Genomic DNA, 21,724 nt, shown 5'->3' on the forward strand with positions numbered 1-21,724 from the left:
ACATTGTGTGATGAACAATGGTGATAAATGTGGCTCTTCTCAGCAGTTTAATGATCCAAAACAGTTTCAAAGAACTCGTGACAGAAAATGTTCTCAACATCCAGAAAAAAGAACTGTGAATTATGAATGCAGATTGAACCATATTCTTTCTACTTTTGGGCTGTTCTTCCCTTGTGCACTGATTATTCTTTCACAAGATGACTAATGCAGAAACATGTTTAATGTGATTGTACATATATAACCTATATCAGACTGCTTTCCATCTTGGGGAGGAGGGAGGGAAAGGAGGGTGGGAGAAAAATTTAGAACTAAAAAATACTGTGAAAACAAATGTTGAAAATTATCCTTATATGTAACTGGAAAATAATAAAATAGTTTATTAAAAATAACTACATTTAAAATAAATGGTGTGTGAGGAGAATTATCTAATTATCTCTGGGCTCAATGTCTAAAATTACATAATTGATAAATAAATCACTATAAAATACTAAAGACATTAAACTGGAGTCTTCTGGACATAATTCTTGCTCCTTGTTACCTGAATTTAGAATGTAAGGTCATAGTCTATTGGTCAAAGGTCTATTTTGAATTTTGCAAAGGTATTTGATGGATTTGATGTTGGTCAGAATAATGCTTAGCAATAAAGATAATCAAAGAACTCGTGCCTTCAGCTGTGAAGCTTCACAAAGAATCCCTCCAGGACTACTGGATCTTGTTTTTTTTTTTTTTCCTTACCAGGCAAAATTTCTTTTCTACACATTCATTTTTGTACTTTGAATTTGGCAACACATATTCTTCTTACAGCTAAAATAAGAGTGAGAATGGGACTCGTGCAGGCTGCCATCTAGAGCAGATCACCTTAACCAAAGAGAAAATCTAAAGCAAGTACAAAAGACAAGGACTGAGTGTAACAAATGATATTGCCATGAATCCTCTGCATTTGCCAACCCTTCCCCCAACTCCTACCCCCTTTAATTAGCATTCAAGGGATTACAGAATACAGATTCAGGAATGGTTGCCAGAGCACTGCTATTGTTTCTTTGTAGGACCAAAGACTGCTTATTGGCTATTTGCCTCTACTTTTACTTTTAAAAAACGAATCAATCATTTTAAGATCAAGTTTTTGATCTGATACCTAGTCTAGCTTTGGCCAGATTGATGCAATGGAGCCCTGGGGATTCACCACTCTCACCATTGTGGTTTGTGTCTCTTTCTTGGTTATTTTGTCACTGTGGAGAAAGGATTATAAAGGAAGGAAGCTGCCACCTGGGCCAGCTCCTCTCCCCATCATTGGGAATATGCTACAGCTAGACAAGAAGGATCTCTCCAAGTCTCTCTGCAAGGTAAGGGGACTGAATCTTGCAGTTTGATTCCATCAAGTGGGATATGCATTACAAAGCCTTCTAGTGATGGCATCTCATAGCTAGGATGACTGGGCATTAGAAGCTAAGATCCTACAAACGATCACATGACATAATGAAAGATAATGGTGGCATGATAGCTTTACTAATAGACCAAGAGTTAGGATGATGTTGTCTTAAAGACCAATCAGACATTTAGATAAGACAATATAATTTGCCATGTTTGTTTTAGTTGAGGATCCAGTAGGAAAAGAGTGTGACAGAAGAACTATGGGAAACTCTGTCATGTTGCCCTCCACTTATCTTAAATTATTATATCTGGAGCCTTGACCAGACAGTCAAGGATGTTCAGTACTTATGGCATTAAAATCCATAAATCAAAGAATCTCATAGTTGGGAGTGTATAATCTCAGAGGCTATCTAGGCCTATTTTTTATCATATAGTCATTTGATCTCTTTCAGTAGGAAGGATATTATAGACCAGGTTTGTTTAACCTGGGGTGGAAGGACTTCAGTGGGTTCATTGAAATATTTCCAGTCCAGTAATCCATGATTTTGGAAAGGAAAAAAAATCACATTTTTTTATCAACTTCTAAGAGTAATTTGGTATTTCCTTGGCTTAAAAGTTTTAAAAATGCATCATTCAGAGAAAGGGCTGGTTGGTTTAATCCTACTATTAATGGTATTCATGACACACAAAAAGGTTAAAATCCTAGGTATAGGATAGATCTGATACTTAGAATCTGCATGACTTTGGGCAAATAAATGAAATTCTGTATGGTTCAATTAGCTTATCTCCAAAATAAGGGTCCTGGACAAGATTATCTCAAATTTATTTCAAATTATTAAATGAAGAGGATGCCCGGTACTTCCTGAAGGATGGATGGCCTGTTCTACTTTTAGACTGATCTAATTGTTCATTTTTTTCTCTCTATCCAGATGAAAATGGCCTTTTTCAGTCTCCAGCCTTGTGATCCACATTCTTTCTCCTGTTGCCCAGAAAAATTAAATCTAATCCCATTTACCCTTCAAATAGCTAGCTATTCTATTCCTCTTAAATCTGTTCTTTGTGGCTAAAAATTCTTATTTCCTCCAATTATTCCTTGCATAGCTTGGTATTTGCATCCCCTTATCAACTGGGCTAATTTCTTAACATGTGACAGCTCTGGGCTGAGATTATTTTCTAGCTGTAGATAGATTAAAGGGGGCCATGCTGGGCTGCGAGTAAAGTCCAACCCCGTGATCTCGCTGACAGAGATCCCAGGCAAGTCACACCAGAGGAATTTACGCTTGAGCCTCTGAATCAGCTACAGCACCAGCATCTTCTGGAACTGAGTGTGCAGTCATGTTACAGGGCTGAATGGCTGCCGGGGGGAGGGGGAGTACAGGGGTATCAAGTTGGCTTGAGGTTATCTTCAGACCAGAGAACAGGCCAGGTGAGAGAAAAATCTTCACTCCCTCAAACCAAAACACCTGGGACCCTCTGAAGCTGGGGACGGTAGTGTAGCCTAGAAGCAGGGCCACCCCCACTGGGGAGCTAAAAGTCAAGTAAAAGATGAGCAAGCAAAGAAAATTCAGAATTATAGAAAGTTTCTTCAGCAACAAGGAAGATCAAGGTGCATCCTCAGAGGAAGAAAACAACCTCGGGGCACCTACATCCAAAGCTTCCAAGAAAAATATCAACTGGTCTCAGGCCATGGAAGCTCTCAAAAGAGACTTTGAAGAGAAAGTATGAGAGATAGAAGGAAGATGTAGAGAGAGGGAAGAATGAATGGAAAGAGAAATGAAAGCAATGCAGGAGAGTCATGAGAAAAAAGTCAACAGTTTGAAAAGGCAAATGGAAAAGAAGATAAAAAACATGTGATTGTTTATGAATATTCATCCTTAATTGTTAAACTCAAAGCTAAATACAATAATTCAAATGTAATCTGACCAGAATAGAGTACAGCAGGACAGTTACCTTCTCTATACAGGATATTTTGCTTCTATTAATGTCATCTAGAGGCAATTATGATTTAAGGCACAGAGAACCATGACAAGAGTCAGAAGACCTGAATTCAAATCCTAGCACTGACACTGTCTATGTGGCCCTTGGCAAGTAATTTAATCTCTTGGTGGGCCATGAAAATCTTTAAGACTGTAAATTGCAGTGGGCAACTAGTTGGCACAGTGGATGAAGCACTGGCCTTGGATTCAGGAGGACCTGTGTTCAAATCCGGCTTCAGACACCTTACACTTACTAGCTGTGTGACCCTGGGCTAGTCATTTAACCCTCATTACCGTGCCCCCCCCAAAGATTGTAAATTGCAGAAAGGGTACCAATCCTCATTGGTAAAGGGAGAATCTTCAATAGGAGTTCCTATAGCAATGAAATCCCAAGTCTTTCCCTTCCCCTTAAAAAAAAGTAAATCAGAAGCACAATAATTTTTAATGCTTCTTCAATATACCAATGGAAATTTGTTCTCACTGATGTCAGTTTTTTTTCTATAGTGTATATTGAAACCCATAAATTTCCTATCGATTTACACAAATCTTATCCATGTTCTCTCATCAATTAGCTGTAGTGTATCTACCCATGCTGGAGGCCTTTTTTTAGTTCAGGGGCTTTTAACCTGGTCTCCATTGACCCTATAGATTTCACCAAATTCAACCTGAATCGGAAAAAAAAATTGATAACTATATTTCAATAAAATTGTTTGTTTTGTAATTCTACATATTTTATTTTATTAATTTTAAAACATTTACCTCAGTAAAAGATACCATAGTCCTACTTTATCAGACTTCCAAAATTGATACTCCAGATGGTGCAGTGGATAAAGCCCCAGCCCTGTCTTCAGGAAGACCTGAATTCAAATCCAGCCTCAGACATTTGACGCTTGTTAGCTGTGTGACCCTGGGAAAGTCACTTAAGCCTCATTGTCCCTGAAAAAACAAACAAAAAGAAAAATTGATGTTCTAGGGTTATATTTTGTAGTTATTGCTTTAGCACTTTGGCTCTCTATATATTATCCCACTCTCCATGTCCATACCCCAGACACCTGCCCAGACGATTCCCCATACCTAGAAAACTCTCCTTCCTTATCTCTACCTCAAAGGCTACCTAGATTACTTCAAGACCCACCTCATCTTATATGATAAGTTTTTCTTGACACTTCCCCCAAATGGCTAGGGCCAATTATTTTCAATTTATCATGCACACACATACACATATATATGATATCATATTTATGATATGATTTATTATCTATTTATTATCCTCAATTTAACATATCTATATCTCTATATCTCTACTATATCTCTATATACCTCTATCATCTATATCTATATCTTTATCTCTATCATCTCTATCTATCACATATATGATAAATTGAGGATAGTAAATAGATAGCCCTACCCATTGGGGTACGTGCATATATGTATGAGTCTATATGTGTCTATCTATCTATATGTGTGTATATTATTTTTCCATAGTTGTTTTTGTGTTTCCTTTCCTTCCCATAACACTGTGGCTTTTTTGAAAGCAGGGACTATCTTTTGCCTTTTGTAGAATTCCTAGTACTTATGGCAATGGCTAGTACATAATGATGCTTAATAATTATTAACTGATTTATGGATTATTGAATTTTTCATCTCACTGCATATATGCAGAACTTCTCCAAGTTATTTATACCCATGCAATAATTCAATGTATTATACTTTCAACCACATGTCATTCTCTGGGTGATAGATATTCTGCATGGAGACACTTGTTGGGTCCTCATGTTGGAGTCCGCCCATTTGCTGGGTGGTATACTGAGGCAGGGTGGGGGGTGGGTTCCAGATTTTGCGATATGCTTGTTTGTCTGCTGCTCAAGGCAGGATGCTCAAGGCCTCATGATAGCTTTCAGAGGCAAGGCCTGCAGCTGGCATGAAGAGATGCTTCTTGTCCTGGGTTGTCCTTCCCTTTTACTGAAGTGAAATAGACTTTTCTACTGACCTTCCAAGTTTCTCAGGGCTAAAAGTTTTTTTTCTTCCCATCATTTTGTTGATTCTGCCATTCCAGAATTCCTTCTGGGGTGTTATTTTGTAGTTATTTAGAGGTGAATGCAAAAGAGTTCAGATGATTTCCTGCTTACTCCATCATCTTGGCTCCTGAAAGTCTTTTCACTGGGTTTTAAAGTTATTTTACCTCTTTTTAAAACCCTAAATTTTCCAGAAATTCTAATTGGAACAACTATAAAAAGGGATAATTGTGAGTATCAACTGAGATAGTATTTATAAAGCATTTTGCACAGGGCCTGTACTAGCTATTATTATTATCCCCATCAATGGTTCTGTTGTACTCATCAGTATTATTTTCAAGTTTCTGTTAACTTTATTTTGTATCACATCTGCTTCCATGATTTTTCATATTTTTTAGGTAATACTACTTATCTTCTTCTGCTGTTTACCTTCATATGGTATTCCCAACTTTGTATTCTAAACTACTATTTCTGTCTATCTCTATTTGGCAAAGACATCATGTTTATAGGCTAAGCTGATAGCTGGGCTCTTTTGGCTTGCTTTAGTGGATCTGCTCTATTACTACTAAATTTCCTGAAATGGTTATATTCTAAGTAATACCATTGCCTCTGTCCATTACTTGTTTTTACAGCTTATTTTTTAAATTATGAAAGTATTTTATTATTTTCCAGTTACATGTAGAGATAGTTTTCAACATTTGTTATTATGAGATTTCTAGTTTCAAATTTTTCCCTCCCTCCCCCCAAGATAGCAAGTAATCTGATATAGCTTATATATGTACAATAACATTAAACATATTTCTGCATTAGTCATAAGAGAAGAATCAGAGCAAAAGGGAAAAACCTCAAAAAATAAAACAACAGCACCAAAAACAAAAGAAATAGTATGGCTCAATCTAAATCTATATTCCACAGGTCTTTTTTTTTTCTGGATTTGGAGAGCCTTTTCCATGATCAGTCCTTTGGAACTATCTTGTACCATTATATTGCTGAGAAGAATCAAGTCTATCACAGTTAATCAACACAATGTTGATGATATTGTGCAAATGTTCTCCTGGTTCTACTCATCTTACCTATCATCAGTTCATGCAAGTCCTTCCAGGTTTCTCTGAAATCCACCTGCTCATTGCTTCTTACAGCACAATAGAATTCCATTATATTCATATACCACAACTTGCTTAGCCATTTCCCAATTGATGGGCAGCCCCTCAGTTTCCAATTCCTTGCCACTGCAAAAAGAGAAGCTATAAGTATCTTTGTACATGTGGGTCCTTTTCCCTTTTTTTATGATCTCTTTGGGGAAAAGACCCAATAGTGGTATTGCTGGGTCAAAGGGTATGCACAGCTTTATAGCCCTTTGGGAATAATTCCAAATTGCTCTCCAGAATGGTTGGATCATTTCACAGCTCCACCAACAATGCATTAGTGTTCCAATTTTTCCACAGCTTCTCCAACATTTATTATTTTCCTTTTTTGTCATATTAGCCAATCTGATAGGTGTCAGGTGGTACTTCAGAGTTGTTTTAATTTACATTTCTCTAATCAATAGTTATTTAGAGCATTTTTTTATGTGGCAATAGATGGCTTTGATTTCTTCATCAGAAAACTGCCTGTTTATCTCCTTTGACCATTTCTCAATTGGGGAATGATTTGGATTCTTATAAATTTGATTTAGTTCCCATCTTTCCCATCTTTCTGCATCCCTTCTAATTTTGGATGCATTGCTTCTGTTTGTACAATTTACAGCCTATTTGTAAAAAATAATCTTTGATATGATATTTGAAACTCTAACAGCTTTTAATATTACAAGCTATGTCCATTTCTCATTATCCTTTCAATTGATGTTGATCATAATGAAAATGATTTCATGGCCTTATTGCATAAATATACCTTATCATATTTCCCATATTGGAAACTGAACATTAACTATCTATTAAGATGTAGAAAATAAAATTGTTTTTAAATAGTCCTACAATCATTAAATCTAGTGCCTTCCTACTCTTTTTCTTAAATAATGTACTCATGATACATTGACATGAAGAAGTCTTAACTCTATTTTTTAACTTTAGCACAATATAAATGCTTATTCTCTTTACCCCACCATGCCCTTTGAGGGCTTCCCCTATAGTGCCATCACTTTCAAGAAACTAGAATTACCACCATGCCCTAAAGAATTAATCTCTATAAATTTTTGATTTATGCCTTTTACTCAATAAATGCTTGATAAAATTATTTTCAATGGAATTAAATCTACACTATAACCCCCAACCCCATTTTACAGAGAAGAAAAAAAATGAATTCAACCACACCATGTAACTGGTTAGCAACAGATCTTGGATTAAAAAAAGGGATTTCAGACTCTTGATATAACTTGATAAATGAATGAGAAAAAATATTTAACACTTATTATTTTCCAAGAACAGTTAAAGGTACAGATATAAGAACATAAAATCAGGAAAGTTCTTTCAAAGATTTCACTCTTTATTTGGGATAGTCAATGCATATAGGATCGTTTAATTGGAGAGTAGAGAAGGAACCAGTGATTCAGAAAATGTAGCTAGTGGTTAGGCCCACAAGATCTTGAGGACCCATTAGCAGGTCAGATGGAAATGTCTGGGGACCTTGACCATGAAGTAGTGCTGCTCATAATAATGCCCAGTGATCCTCCATTCTGTTTGAGGAATTAGAGTTGATGACTTTGTTTTCATTCAATAGTCATTAACCACTTTGTTGGATGCCAGAAAGGTTGAGGGGCCTGTCCAACTACCACTGGGAAAAGGAGATGTGGCCTCAAGGTTGGAGACAGGCAGAGAATCTCTTTTCTCTCCTCAATGGCAGGGGGGATGTGGAGCTTCTAGCTAGGAAAAAGAGAAGCATTCATTGGAAGAGCAAGATGGTATTGTTACTTTTATATATAAAAAATAAAAGAATTTATAACTTTATTGAAGTCAATCTTAGGAAAACACAAAAGCATACAATAATAGTAATTACAAAGAAACAAGCCTAAAGAACTAAAGAACTCTAGCATAATTGCATAACACCATAGCACTAATAGACAATGAAAGCCATATATGCATATGTACACTTCCTTGGACAAATATAGCCCATGTGATCTACATTTCTTAGCACATTGTATAGAAACCCATATGTACCCATTTTCAAGTTGAGCACTGTTACTCCTTGTGTCTCTTCTCCCAGCTATCTGAAAAGTATGGTCCTGTGTATACTGTGTATTTTGGGTCTCAGCCAGTAGTGATTATTCATGGCTACAAGGCACTGAAGGAAGCTCTGATTGATCAGGGAGACATTTTTGGAGAAAGGGGAAAAATTCCAATATTTGATGACATTTACAAAGGACATGGTAAGTTGCAGATTTTTCAAGAAAAAACATGGTAGAGATGGAAACGTGAGAAGTAGGACAAATTAACAACTAAATGTAAACTGGCTAGAAACAATGATAAAATCAAAATTCTGCTTTAAGAAAAATAGAATTGTTAACCTCATGCTTGGATCATTCTTTTCCTAGGAATTACTTTTGGCCATGGAGAAAAGTGGAAACAAATTCGCCGATTTTCCCTAATGACTCTGAGGAATTTTGGTTTGGGGAAAAGGAGCATTGAGGAACGTATCCAAGAGGAAGTTCAGTTCCTTTTGGAAGAACTGAGAAAAACAAATAGTTGGTTTTCATTGCTTATTTCTTGGACATAAGGGTCCTGTATTGTAACACACTATGAGTGCTAAATCTCTCTGAGTTTGTCACTATTTTCACCATTTATCATCTCTGTGACCTGGTGGAACCCTTTGGGAGAGAGGTGGGTTGGCAGGGATTGCATTCTCCCTATTCTCCCCATGTTTCATAACATACCATAGATACCATAGATCAATATTGAGGAAACTGAATGCCATACTCAGATTAGACCTTGACTTAAGCCTTTTCTTTGCTATCCTAATGCTGGTTGATTCAAAATATTATCCTTACAGTTGCTTTTTCCCTTTTATGAATTTCTCTATTATTAGGTGAACCTTTTGACCCAACCTACATTTTTGGATGTGCCCCTTGCAATGTTATCAGCTCTATCCTCTTCCATGAGCGTTTCAACTATGACAATGAGAAATCCTTATCTATGATGAGGATATCAAGTGAAAACTTGATTCTACTGAACACTCCAATGGCTCAGGTAAACCCAGTCATCCTCTGTTGTGTACCTGGTCATCACAGTCTTTCAACACAACAGGGAAGAGAGTTTATCAGCAAACCCTCCTACTAGAAAACTTCCACAGAAGCATAAAGTCTCTATGTTAAGTCATTTTTCTTCAGCAAGGTCCTCTGCAGCCACTTTCAGTAAAGAAGCTGAAATTTCCAGGGATGCTGCTGGTGCTAGTGGTAATACGACCTTATGTTCAGTTAGTATTTTAAGGGTTATATCACAGATCTAACACCTTAAGTATCCTTATACTACATGTGACAACTTCCCCAGACATTATGCTAGGTTTAAGATCTATTCTCTGTGTATCTACTTAAAGTCCTAGCTTACAAGTCACCAATGGCATTTAATTTTACTAGTTATCCTAAGAACACAATTAATTCAAAAGAAAACATTTACTGATTATAGCAAGATGATAAATCTAGTACTAGAACATCCCTTGCATAAACCTGAGGCACACTTATCTATGAAAACATCTCATCAGTGGAAAGAGTACATGAATAGAAATCATGCATAATTAGCACAAATGTATTGAGCATATGTGGCCAGAGGACACTTGTAGGGGTGTGTGTACACACACACACACACACACACACACACACACACACACACACACACACAAACACATTACTTGGCTGCCCATATGCCATATGTCTCTATATCTATCTCTATCTTTGTCTCTGTTTCTATCTCTATCTCTATAGCTATAGCTACATCTACATCTCTGTATCTCTATCTTTATCTCTATAGCTACAGCTACATCTGTATATAATTCTATATAGCTATACATATAGATATAAAGATATACATACATATATACACATACACACATATATGTGGCAAATAACATGTGGGTAAAAAGTCTTAGAAGGACAGCTAGGTGGCACAGTGGATAAAGCAACTGCCCTAGAGTCAGGAGGACCTGAGTTCAAATCCGGCCTCAAACACTTGATACTTACTAGCTGCGTGACCCTGGGCAAGTCATTTAAGGATCATTGCCCCACAAAAGAAAAATGTTTTAGAGACCTTAAGATAAGTTATGTCTTCCAGAAATGTCATCTTAGTGTTCTTATTGAACATTCTACAAAATAGACACTATTTACTGGGCACATTTTCCCACTGATCTTATGCTTGACCCTGGGTATATATAGTGCCTGATACATAACATACAATTGTTTATTAATTTTTTTATAGTCTTTGTTGGGCACTGCTCTGAAGGTCCTTTCAGAATCACTTGATGGTCATTTCAGTGTTTGTCTGCTAAGGTATGCTGACTAGAAAGATTCTCCTGGAAATGGTCAATAGATAGCTCACTAGTTATACAGTGAGGGTTTGGAGCCACCATACCCAAATAAAGACATCAAAAAAATTAGAGTGCCTCCAACCTAAAATTTGTATTTCCTCTGCCTGGGCCAGAAGTATAGTTTAATGTTGCTAATCTGGGTGTTTATTCACTCAGAATTCCTCAAAACCAATGAAATAACAGATCCATAATAACATTAGGTAAACTTATAGTTAATATAGGCAACTGGTATAGGCAACCCCAAGATGAGGAAATCCCCTTTACCAAAGCAGGTCACCAACTTTTCAGCAAATTATAATCCTATAGAGCTACCTAAAAAAAACAAAAAACCAGTGGTGTAAACTCAAATAGAAATGGGCAACGACTAATTCATACATAAAGCTCCCTACTGGCAACATATTAACTTATAAAACAATATGTTAATGTTAGCTCTGTTTTATTGTATTTTATTTATTTTTAAAAATATTTCCCAATTACATTTTCATTTTTTTTTTTTTGGTGAGGCAATTGGGGTTAAGTGACTTGCCCATGGTCACACAGCTAGTAAGTGTCAAGTGTCTGAGTTTGGATTTGAACTCAGGTACTCCTGAATCCAGGGCCAGTGCTCTATCCAGTGCACCACCTAGCTGCCCTCCCCCCCCCCCCCCCCGCTCCAATTACATTTTAATCTGACTGGGCCACTGGCCATTTTTGATCCCTCCAACCTAGAACATTGGGAGAATAAGTTACTCAACAAGGTTTCCACAGGTGTTATGTGTCAAAGGTGGCAATTGAATGCAGGTTTTCTGTCTTTGAGGTAAGCTAGATAGACACAACTTCAACATGCTCTCTCTAACATGGATTTTTAAAAATAACTTTTCCTTTATATGTGAACAACTGCTAAACTGAGGGTTGAATAGTACCTTGCACATTACTGTACTACTAATGAAGATGTTTGGTGTCATTTCCCTCATTCATACTACTTCCTTTTTCCTGAGATCCATTGAAAGTGTTCCTCCTTAAGTATTTCTAGATACAAGACTCAATAGCATTCTAAGCAACAACTGCTTGAGAGTTGTAGAAGAGCACCGACTATCTCAATTAGAGGAATGTAAACCTGGATAGAGAGTGGGAAATGGATTTCCAAACAATAAAAGCTCTAACTAGAGACCAGAGGCTTCTTCCATTTACTAGTCTGGGAGATAAAGAAGGGGAAAGTTAAAAGGGGAGGTTAATGCTCTAGTATCCAATTTTAAATCTCATTTTCCTACATAATACTCAAGCAGTGGAGGCTCCAAACTAATGGAAGCCCTTGATAGAGCTTTACTCCTTAGGAAATGGAGACAGTACTATTTTATGTATTCTTTTTACCAATTAGGAGTTAGATTACAGGTCAGTGGGCCCTTAGGATATGAGTTTTCACAATGATGAAAATTAAGATATTATTCCAGAGGTGTTTTACTCTGACCTTTTACTAGGAACCTGTGGCATTCAGATTTGGAAGACATTGATCAAGGTATTTGATAGATTAGATGGCCCCAGTACAACCTAACCTGCTGCATTTTGGTAGTTGGAACCACTCCTGTTATAACAGAAACAAAAGCACCATCACCAACAATACTATCTAGCATATAGCACTTTAATGTTCACAAAGCATTTTACAAATATTATCTCTTTTAATTCTCACAACAACCCTGTGAGGCAGGGGCTATTAATTATCTCCATCTTATAGTTCAGGAGATTAAGGCACATAGACGTTAAATAATTTGCCCTGGTTCACAGACCCAGGAAAGATCTGATGCAGGATTTAAGCAGCTACATATTTCTGACCTCAGGTCCAGCATTCTACCCATTATACTACCTGGTTGCTTCCTGAACAATACAGAGCTCATTAGCCAGTCCTCAGATAATACAGATCAGGATTAAAGAAGAATACACTATTCCTTCTGTAAGTAAAATACAAAACTTGATCCTGACCAAATAAGGTTCAAAAAATGAGCAAAATCAAGAAAACCCTCATGATAGAGAAATAGTATGGGATTGGGAATGTTCTGGATACAAACCCAAAAGAAGACAATAACACATCATTTACAAGTAACTTCTTCAAGGAATCAGTTTTGTCATAAGCTCAACTAGAATTCCTGGAAGAAATAAAATAAGATCTTAGGTTATTTTCCTTTGATATTATAAATATTGTTCAGCAATGTGGCTTTAATCTTTTTTTTATATACAAAAATGCTCTTTATGATATAGAATGTCTCTTTGGTTAGGGTAGGAGCAGGGATACAGAGGGAAACTATAGTGATATAAAAAATAAAAGACAACAAAAAAGTATTTTAAATATAAATGAAAGAAAAGTTCCAGAACTGGTGCTCTAGGGCCTATCATAGGGAGTCAGTGACCGGAGATGGCAAAAATGACATTTATTTTTTTCAATATAATTTATTTCCTTTTAAGCCCTATGCATTTTATTTTTTTTTTAGTGAGGCAATTGGGGTTAAGTGACTAGCCCAGGGTCACACAGCTAGTAAGTGTTAAGTGTCTGAGGCCGGATTTGAACTCAGGTACTCCTGATTCTAGGGCTGGTGCTCTATCCACTGCGCCACCTAGCTGCCCCTATGCATTTTATTTTATGAATTTAAAAACTATATTCTGAGGTGTTTGTAGACTTCATTAGACGTCCAAAGGTGTGCAAGATGCACATTATCATCAAAAGCAACCACATGTATAAAAAATATTTCTCAGGAATCTGTAGGAATTATATATGCCTTTTTAAGGGCCTGGAGTATATATTTCTTTGTGGTTCTCCTGAAATGGAGCATGATATGATTCTATGACTGAATAAGGTATGGAAGGAATAAAAGTAGAAAAACTGACATCAGGAGGTAGAATATGGGAGAATGGAGCTGGGAATCTAACACACTAGAGAGGCTGAGAGAAGCTTAGACTAGATGGCTAGAGGTTCTGCTGTCACTATGGGGAGTTGACTTGAGTGGAAGAAAACCTTATAATCTGAAAGAACTGACTGGCAGAAAGAAACATTTATTAAATGTCTATAATATGTACAAATCACTATGCTTATGTTAAGCATATGACCAAGATAATAATCCACTAACTGTTGTTCTTTCTTTATTCCAGGGCACAACTGTGTTCCCATGTCTTTCCTCTGCCTTGTGTGACCCAAAAGAATTCCCCAACCCACATCAGTTTGACCCAGGACACTTCCTGAATGAGGATGGAAGTTTTAAGAAGAGTGACTACTTCATGGCTTTTTCCATAGGTAAATTTTCGTTCTCATCTTTACCTCTCAATTTGAAATGAATGAGTCTACATCTTCTCCATTTGCCTGCTCTTTTTCATGTATTATGAGTATGTATTTGTTTGGTTTTTCCCCACATCTGTCACTGATGCTCACGTGATTTGGTTTTGTTTCTGTAAGCAATATGAATGGAACACTTCAGCAATCTAGCTTAATTTTTCAGAACATTTCTTGCCTCCCTTCTTTTGCCTTTAACTGTATCTCTAGCCCTTAGAACAGGGCTGACACAGAACAGGTGCTGAATAAATACTTACTGGTGACTGACTTATATCACATTATGGGAATTACAGTGCATGGGTGGGAAATAGGAAGAGTTGTATAACAAGCTTTATTCATTTATTTATTCATTATTTATTTATTTATTTATTATTCATTTATTTATTCATTATTTATCATTATTTATTTTTTGTTATTTTATTATATTATTTATGCCTAATGATCACAATTGAGGTGAGGTTTCCTACCATTTTCTCTTGTTACACAGATTTTAACATGTTTATCAGATGGTCATCCTGGATCACTCATCTATTTGTTAATTCATTCAAATAACAAACCTATTATAAAGAATGGCATATAGTATATATAAGGTATATGTGGAGACTTTGGGGGATGGAATGTAATCCAACATACTATCTTTAATTTCAGCTATGGTTCAAGTCCTGCCTCTGATACATCCTGGTCATGTGACTCTGGGCAAGTCACTTAGCCTTTAAGTCTTTGTGTTTGAAACTATAAGGCACAAAACAGTTACTTATTTGTAATAGTTAAAGAAAATTCCTTAGTGGAAAAATGCTCAAACTGATAAAATCCTGGATATGGTCCAAAAAATAAAAAGGAAAAGGCATTGTGATTGGCAAAGAAAGATACTCAAAGGGGCAGCTAGGTGGCGCAGTGGATAAAGCACCTGCCCTGGAGTCAGGAGGACCTGAGTTCAAATTTGACCTCAGATACTTGACACTTACTAACTGTGTGACCCTGGGCAAGTCACTTAACCCCAACTGCCAAAAAAAAGTCCTCAAAATCTCAAAAGAAAGATACTCAAAGATAAGTGAGACACAGTCTGTGATTTCTAGGAAGATATAAAATAATTAAGTTGGGAAAAGAAAATAAGAGCATAAGTATTATACTTTAAAAAGAGATCATAATGAATGCATGGAGGTTGTACCAATAATAGCCATTCATATAATAGCTAATACATGGTGTTTTGAAGTTTCAAAGTGCTCTATCTCATTTGATCTTGACAACCATGGAAAGATAGGTGCTATAATTATCCCCATCTTACAGAAGGGCAACCTAAGGCTGAAAGAGGTTATGTGACTTTTGCAGAGTAACATAGGTAGGAAGTACCTAAGGTCAGATTTCAAATTAGTCCAGGTTCCAGTCTAGCACTCTAGTTCACTGTGCCACCTCACTTCCTAATTAGGTACTAACAAGGTGCTGGTCTATTGGGATGGAGGGGAGTTGCCTCAGATAAGATATTTAAGGACAAGTGGTATCAAAATGAATTTTTACATGAAAGCTGCTGAAAAGAATCTTATTTTCTTTCAGGAAAACGAGCCTGTTTAGGAGAGGGCCTGGCCAAAATGGAATTGTTTTTATTCCTGGTCACCATTCTGCAAAACTTTACCCTCAAGAGTATCACTGATCCAAAAGAAATCAACATCAAGCCACATTCTACTGGACTTGTTACTGTTCCTCCAAAGTTCCAGCTCTGCCTTTTACCTCGCTAAGAGAAAGTCACCTTTCAAATCTACCCTATTGCTTTCTCACCGAGATCCCAATTTTCTTATCTCTTGAAACTAATCAACACTATTGAGAGGAGATTCAATAGTTATTTTCTTTGAACAGTGGCCAAATCTTATACATGTGAAAGAGGAAAGACATTAGATTAAAGAACTCCTTGTATACATTCATGTCAGTGGGTAGCATTATAGAATAGCATGAAGACGCCCTGAGCATCTATGGGCTCTAAACCATATTTAGGAGATTTTAGTTCAAAAACAGCTGCTCCATTTGTTCACATTGAAGTGCACTGTGTGCCATAATCCATTTTTTTCTTTAAGAATTATATCTTGGAGGTGGCAGCTAGGTGGTGCAGTGGATAAAATGCTGGCCCTGGATTCAGGAGGACCTGCGTTCAAATCCAGCCTCAGATACTTGATACGTACTAGCTTTGTGACCCTGGGCAAGTCACTTAACCCTCCTTACCCTGCAAAAAAAGAAAGAATGGAAGGAAGGAAGGAAGGAAGGAAGGAAGGAAGGAAGGAAGGAAGGAAGGAAGGAAGGAAGGAAGGAAGGAAGGAAGGAAGGAAGGAAGGAAGAGAGAGAGAGAGAGAGAGAAAGACAGACAGAAAGAAAGAAAGGATGAAAGAAAGAAAGAAAGAGTATTATATCTTGACCTTAAGAGGAAAAGATGGTGTTGAGGCCTAAAATGACATGTCATGAAAATTTCTTAGATAAGTATCAGTTGGAGTACAGGAGTAAGCTGACACTTCAAAAGAAGAGATGACAGCAATAACTAGTAATCAATTGAGTCAATATAAGAATATACAAAGAGGGTTGTAAAGTCAAAAATTAGTCCAAGCAATCATGCTGAGGGTGGGAAAGTATAAAATAAAAATTTTACCATAAAACTACTGAGTAAAATCTTGTCCCCTTTAAGAAATATAGACCTTTCAAGGAAATGGCATGTCTAAGATGGAATTATTTTTATGCTGGTCACCATTCTACAAAACTTTCTCCTCAAGTCTATTTCTGACCTAAAGGAAATCAATACCTTGTTCTATTGGAATTGCCAAAGTTTCCAGACTATAAGGGAACTTAGAAAGCATAACAGTAGATTCCATTGAAACCACCACATATCAAGAGTAAGTCTTACCACCCAGCACTTATGCCTAGTCAGCCAATGAGAGTGATTTTGTTTTGATAGACTGAGCCATTACTAAAAGTCAAATCTGACCCTGATACACCCCTTTCAAAGGTGTATGAAAACCCTACACTACATTTTACAAGCTAATGATGCACCGTATGATGCCAATTATTCTATACTAGGTGATTTATGATTGGCCTATAATGGAATAGAAAATGAAAGGCATGAACTTCTGACTCTTAGACATGGAGCAGATGGGAATTTCAGGAGCATCAAAACTTGTAACAAAAAGTAAAAATAGGGGGCAGCTAGATGGCGCAGTGGTAAAGTGCCTGCCCTGGATTCAGGAGTACCTGGGTTCAAATCCGGCCTCAGATACTTGACACTTACTAGCTGTGTGACCCTGGGCAAGGCACTTAACCCTCATTGCCCTGCAAAACCCCCCCCCAAAAAACAAAAACAAAAAACAATCAATAAAACAAAAAAGTATATATTAAAAAGTAAAAATAGCTTTTTGAGGGCAGCGATGTGATCTTGGTCAAATCATTAATCCATTAGCCACAGTTTACTCTGAAATATGGTGTAGGTTGAGATGATATAGAAGCAGAAATAACCACATTGTGTTTAGGGGATCATGCACAATCTAATTTGATTAGAGCATATTCTTTGTATAAGGAAGTAAAAGGAGACAAAATGCATATGATATACTAATGTCCACTTACAAGCTACAAAAATAAGTGCTCAATATTCAGTAAAGTCAAGGAAACATTGATAAAGCTGTCTGGCATCTCCAAGAAGTTATTAGGTTATATTAGTTACTAGTTTTATATTGTAACGATTGGAATGACGCCACCTACTGGAGACTTACTGTAGGAAAGCTCCAACATGAGGTGAGGTACCTCTGAGGACAGGACCATGTTGCTTTCTTTGGCATCAGGAAGTGACTTTTGCTTGTGGGAGGAAGAAAGGGGAGGCTGGTGCTCTGACTCGCTCTCTTTCGTGTGGACTCTGGAGGAGAAGGGAGCTAGGAATCCTCTCTCCCTTTAATAGATACATGAAGCTAGGCCTTTCTCTTTCTCTTCACCAAATTCTTATTCTCCTTAATAAATGCTTAAAAGTCTAACTCTTGCTAAAGCTTATAATTTATTGGTAACCACTCATGAGATATTTTAGATAGTATAGCTAGAATTTTACTCCTTACAATATAGAAGTTATTAGTATGAAATATATCTATTCCTTTGGGTTATATCTGTTCAAGGATCTCAAAGGAACTTTTGGTATGAAAGTCCTGAATCAGGCCTGGCCTTCACATGAACACAGCTTGTGGCACAGGCCCAAGGAAAGAAACAATTTCACTTAATTACTCCTTTAGGGAGCATACAGTATAAATCATTTGGGCGGGGCGGGAGGGGGGGGGTAGCAGCTAGGTGGCACAGTAGATAAAACACTGGCCCTGGATTCAGGAGAACCTGAGTTCAAAGCTAACTTCAGACCCTTAACTCTTACTAGCTGTGTGACCTTGGGCAAGTCACTTAACCTTCATTGCCCTACCAAAAAAAAATCATTGTAGAGTTTTCCAAACGTCCATCATAGAGAATGGAGGTTAATTAATGATTCACTTAAAGCTACTTTGGGATGTTTGAATTCATTCTAGAGAACTGGCTTTGCCCCACAAATACACCTGACATTAGGGAAACATGTACACACATACAACAGTGACTTGTTTAAAATGTATTAACATTGTATGATCATTGTGTATTAACATTAAAATGTATTAACATTGTAAAATTTTCTTTTCAAAGAAATGTTGGTGCTCTCTTGATTTGTAAATTAAGTGTTGACCCTTCCAATCTTTTTTTTGGGGGGGGGGCCAGGGCAATGGGGGTTAAGTGACTTGCTCAAGGTCACACAGCTAGTAAGTGTCAAGTGTCTGATGTCAGATTTGAACTCAGGTCCTCCTGAATCCATAGCTGGTGCTTTAGTCACTGCACCACCTAGCTGCCCACCTTCCAATCTTAAAAGGTGAAGAGCAACAGAATGAACAAGGAGGGCAAATGTGAATTCCAGGAAGAATTTAAGTAAAGAAACTGTTGAAGCAGAGTGAGACTTCTTCAGGCTGTCTGCTTAAAAAGGTTTTCTCTTTGAGCTTTTTTTTTTTTTTTTGAAGTCCTGAAAGGACTGATGAATAAAAGGCCACCCTTGTTATTTTTTTTCACCCTTGATTTTTTTAATGGACAACTGAAGTCAATTCAAATTCATCTAAAGTGAAACTAAATAGCCACAAAAGGGATTATTTTCCCTTTCCTGTCCTGGAAGAAAGGAAGACTGAAGGAAAAGCCAATGCCAGATGAAACAAGTGAGAAATGGCCTGGAATGCATTTGAATGGGAGATCCCTATAGGGAGCCTGGTAAAATCCCAAACAGAGATGAGACTAGCTAGAGCTTGGGAAAAAATTGAAGATGATACACACACACACACACACACACACACACACACACACACACACACACACATATGTATTGTGTGTATGTGTGTATGTATGCATATACTTATGTATATATGTATGTGTATATATAATATATATGTATGATATATATTAATGTATGTACTGTGTATGTATGTATACATATATATAAACACGTTTGTGTGTGTATATGTATTCGTATGTGTGTGTATATTGTTAACCTGAAAATTAATGAAACAATCAATATAGGAGAAATAAGGTCTTTAATCTGGGCAGAGGAGCTATAACTCAGAGTATTGCAAAGCAGATTGCTAGGAATACCCAAAGATGGGGACTGAGGACAGGGTTTATATGGGGTAACAAGAACAAAGGGAACTATGAGACTGCCCATGAGTTAAGTATAGAAACTATTTAACTACTTAACAGAAACTACTTAATTTAAGTGATAGAGGAAGCAAAAAGGGATTAACAGAAACTGAGACACCTATCTCCATGGTGCTCTCCCTGTGGTCAACAGTCTTTCAATAAAATTTGGGAAACTGAGTCACTGGGTCTTGTAATTCTTTGGGACACCTCACAATCAATTTGATCAATTAAACCCACACTCCACATCATAAGCAATTCAATTTCTTCCAAATATTTAAATATGATTTTATTGGTGTGAAAAGTGTTTTGTAAGTGTGTTCATATAATTTCTGGGTCTGTCTCGGCAGGTAACCAAGAGGGTTTGTCCCTATCAACACTCACCATCAACAGACATAGTAACTAGGGACCATTAAGCATTAATAGCCACTAATATTCCTAGATGACAGGACACCTAGAAATGAGATCTAAAGTAAAGAGAGATCATAAACACAGATACCCTTTGGGTCTGACTAGTTTAAACATGCGCAGAAAGGACCAATTGTGTCCTTAGGTTCACCTTATGATGCGTAAACCCAAAAAACACACTTCCAAGGAGGTTGTCTTAGGACCTCAGAAAATTCAAATTAGGACCTCCCATGAACCTCCCACAAGGAGGAGATTAAGATAATGAGGAGATAACCTATTTTTTCTCACTATAAATATAACTATTCTTCTTTCCCCTATTTGAGACACCTATCTCCATGGTGCTCTCCCTGTGGTCAACAGTCTTTCAATAAAACTTGGAAAACTGAGTCACTGAGTCTTGTAATTCTTTGGGATGCATCACAATCAATTTGATCAATTATACCCACCCCCAACATCATAAGGAATTATAATTTTTCCAAATATTTAGGTCTGCTTTTATTTGTGTGAAAAGTGTTTTGTAAGTGTATTCATATAGTTCCTAGGTTTATCTTGGCAGGTAGCCTCCCAAGTATTTTATATTGTTTACAATTAATTTAAATGGAATTCACTTATCGCTTGTTGCTGGACTTTGTTGGAAATATATGGAAATGCTGATGATTTATATGGGTTTATTTATATCATTCAACTTTGCAAAAGTTGATATTTCAAGTAGTTTGTAGTTGATTCTTTAGGATTCTCTAAGTATATCATCATATCATCTGCAAAAAGTGAGAGTTTTATTTCTTTATTGACTATCTGTTTTCCTTCCATTTCTTTTTCTTGTCTCAGAGCTCAAGGCCAATGATAACAAAACTAATAAATTAATCCTTGTGAAATTCTAAAGATATTAAACTGGAGTCCACTGGAGATAATTCTTGTTCCATGTTACTTGAATTGTGAATTTAAATTCATAGTCTATTGGCCAAAAGTCTATTTTGAATCTTGTAAACATACTTGCTGAATTTGATCCCGGTCATAATAATGTTTAGCCATAAAGATAATCAAAGAACTATTGCCTGCCTTTGTGAAGTTTTACCAAGGGTTACTGGATCTTCTTACCTTACTGTGGAAAATTTGTACTCTATACTTCTATGTTATACTCTGAATTTGGCAAGGTCCACTCTTCCTACAGCTGAAATAAGAGTGAGAATGTAACTCAGACTGGCAGCCATCAAGAACAGACAGAAAATGTTGAGGAAGTGAAAAGGACTAGGATGAAGTGTAACAAATTAAATGGTTCTCCAGCCCCCACATCCCTGCCCCCAGAAGTAGCATTCAGAGAATTACAGGTCCAGGTTCAGAAAAGGCTGCCAGAGAATTGAAACTAGATATTGCTCAATAAACTCTACTACCCTCTGTAGTTGGAGTTACTAATAAATGTCTATTGATTTCTTGTAAGAGTAGAGACATTT

General features: G+C 36.8%; 1 protein-coding gene across 1 annotated transcript; it reads left to right on the forward strand.

The window, feature by feature from the left end:
- Positions 1-1,112: 1,112 nt before the first annotated feature.
- Positions 1,113-16,322, forward strand: LOC122740031 (cytochrome P450 2C44-like). Its single transcript, XM_043981804.1, has 6 exons — positions 1,113-1,343; positions 8,561-8,723; positions 8,889-9,038; positions 9,380-9,540; positions 13,988-14,129; positions 15,717-16,322. Exons 1-6 carry the CDS (start codon positions 1,164-1,166, stop codon positions 15,896-15,898), a joined length of 978 nt encoding a protein of 325 aa, XP_043837739.1. The 5' UTR covers positions 1,113-1,163; the 3' UTR covers positions 15,899-16,322.
- The last annotated feature ends 5,402 nt before the right edge of the window (positions 16,323-21,724 follow it).

This window comes from Dromiciops gliroides, chromosome 2 (genome assembly GCF_019393635.1).
Source record: "Dromiciops gliroides isolate mDroGli1 chromosome 2, mDroGli1.pri, whole genome shotgun sequence".
In the NCBI taxonomy this organism is placed as follows: Eukaryota; Metazoa; Chordata; class Mammalia; order Microbiotheria; family Microbiotheriidae; genus Dromiciops; species Dromiciops gliroides.

Excerpts from the sequence above, each read along its gene's own strand:
- LOC122740031 (XM_043981804.1), top strand. The coding sequence starts at position 1,164 with ATGGAGCCCTGGGGATTCACCACTCTCACCATTGTGGTTTGTGTCTCT. Across the intron at positions 9,039-9,379 it reads AGAACTGAGAAAAACAAATA|GTGAACCTTTTGACCCAACC; the intron begins GTTGGTTTTCAT and ends CTCTATTATTAG. Across the intron at positions 14,130-15,716 it reads CTTCATGGCTTTTTCCATAG|GAAAACGAGCCTGTTTAGGA; the intron begins GTAAATTTTCGT and ends ATTTTCTTTCAG.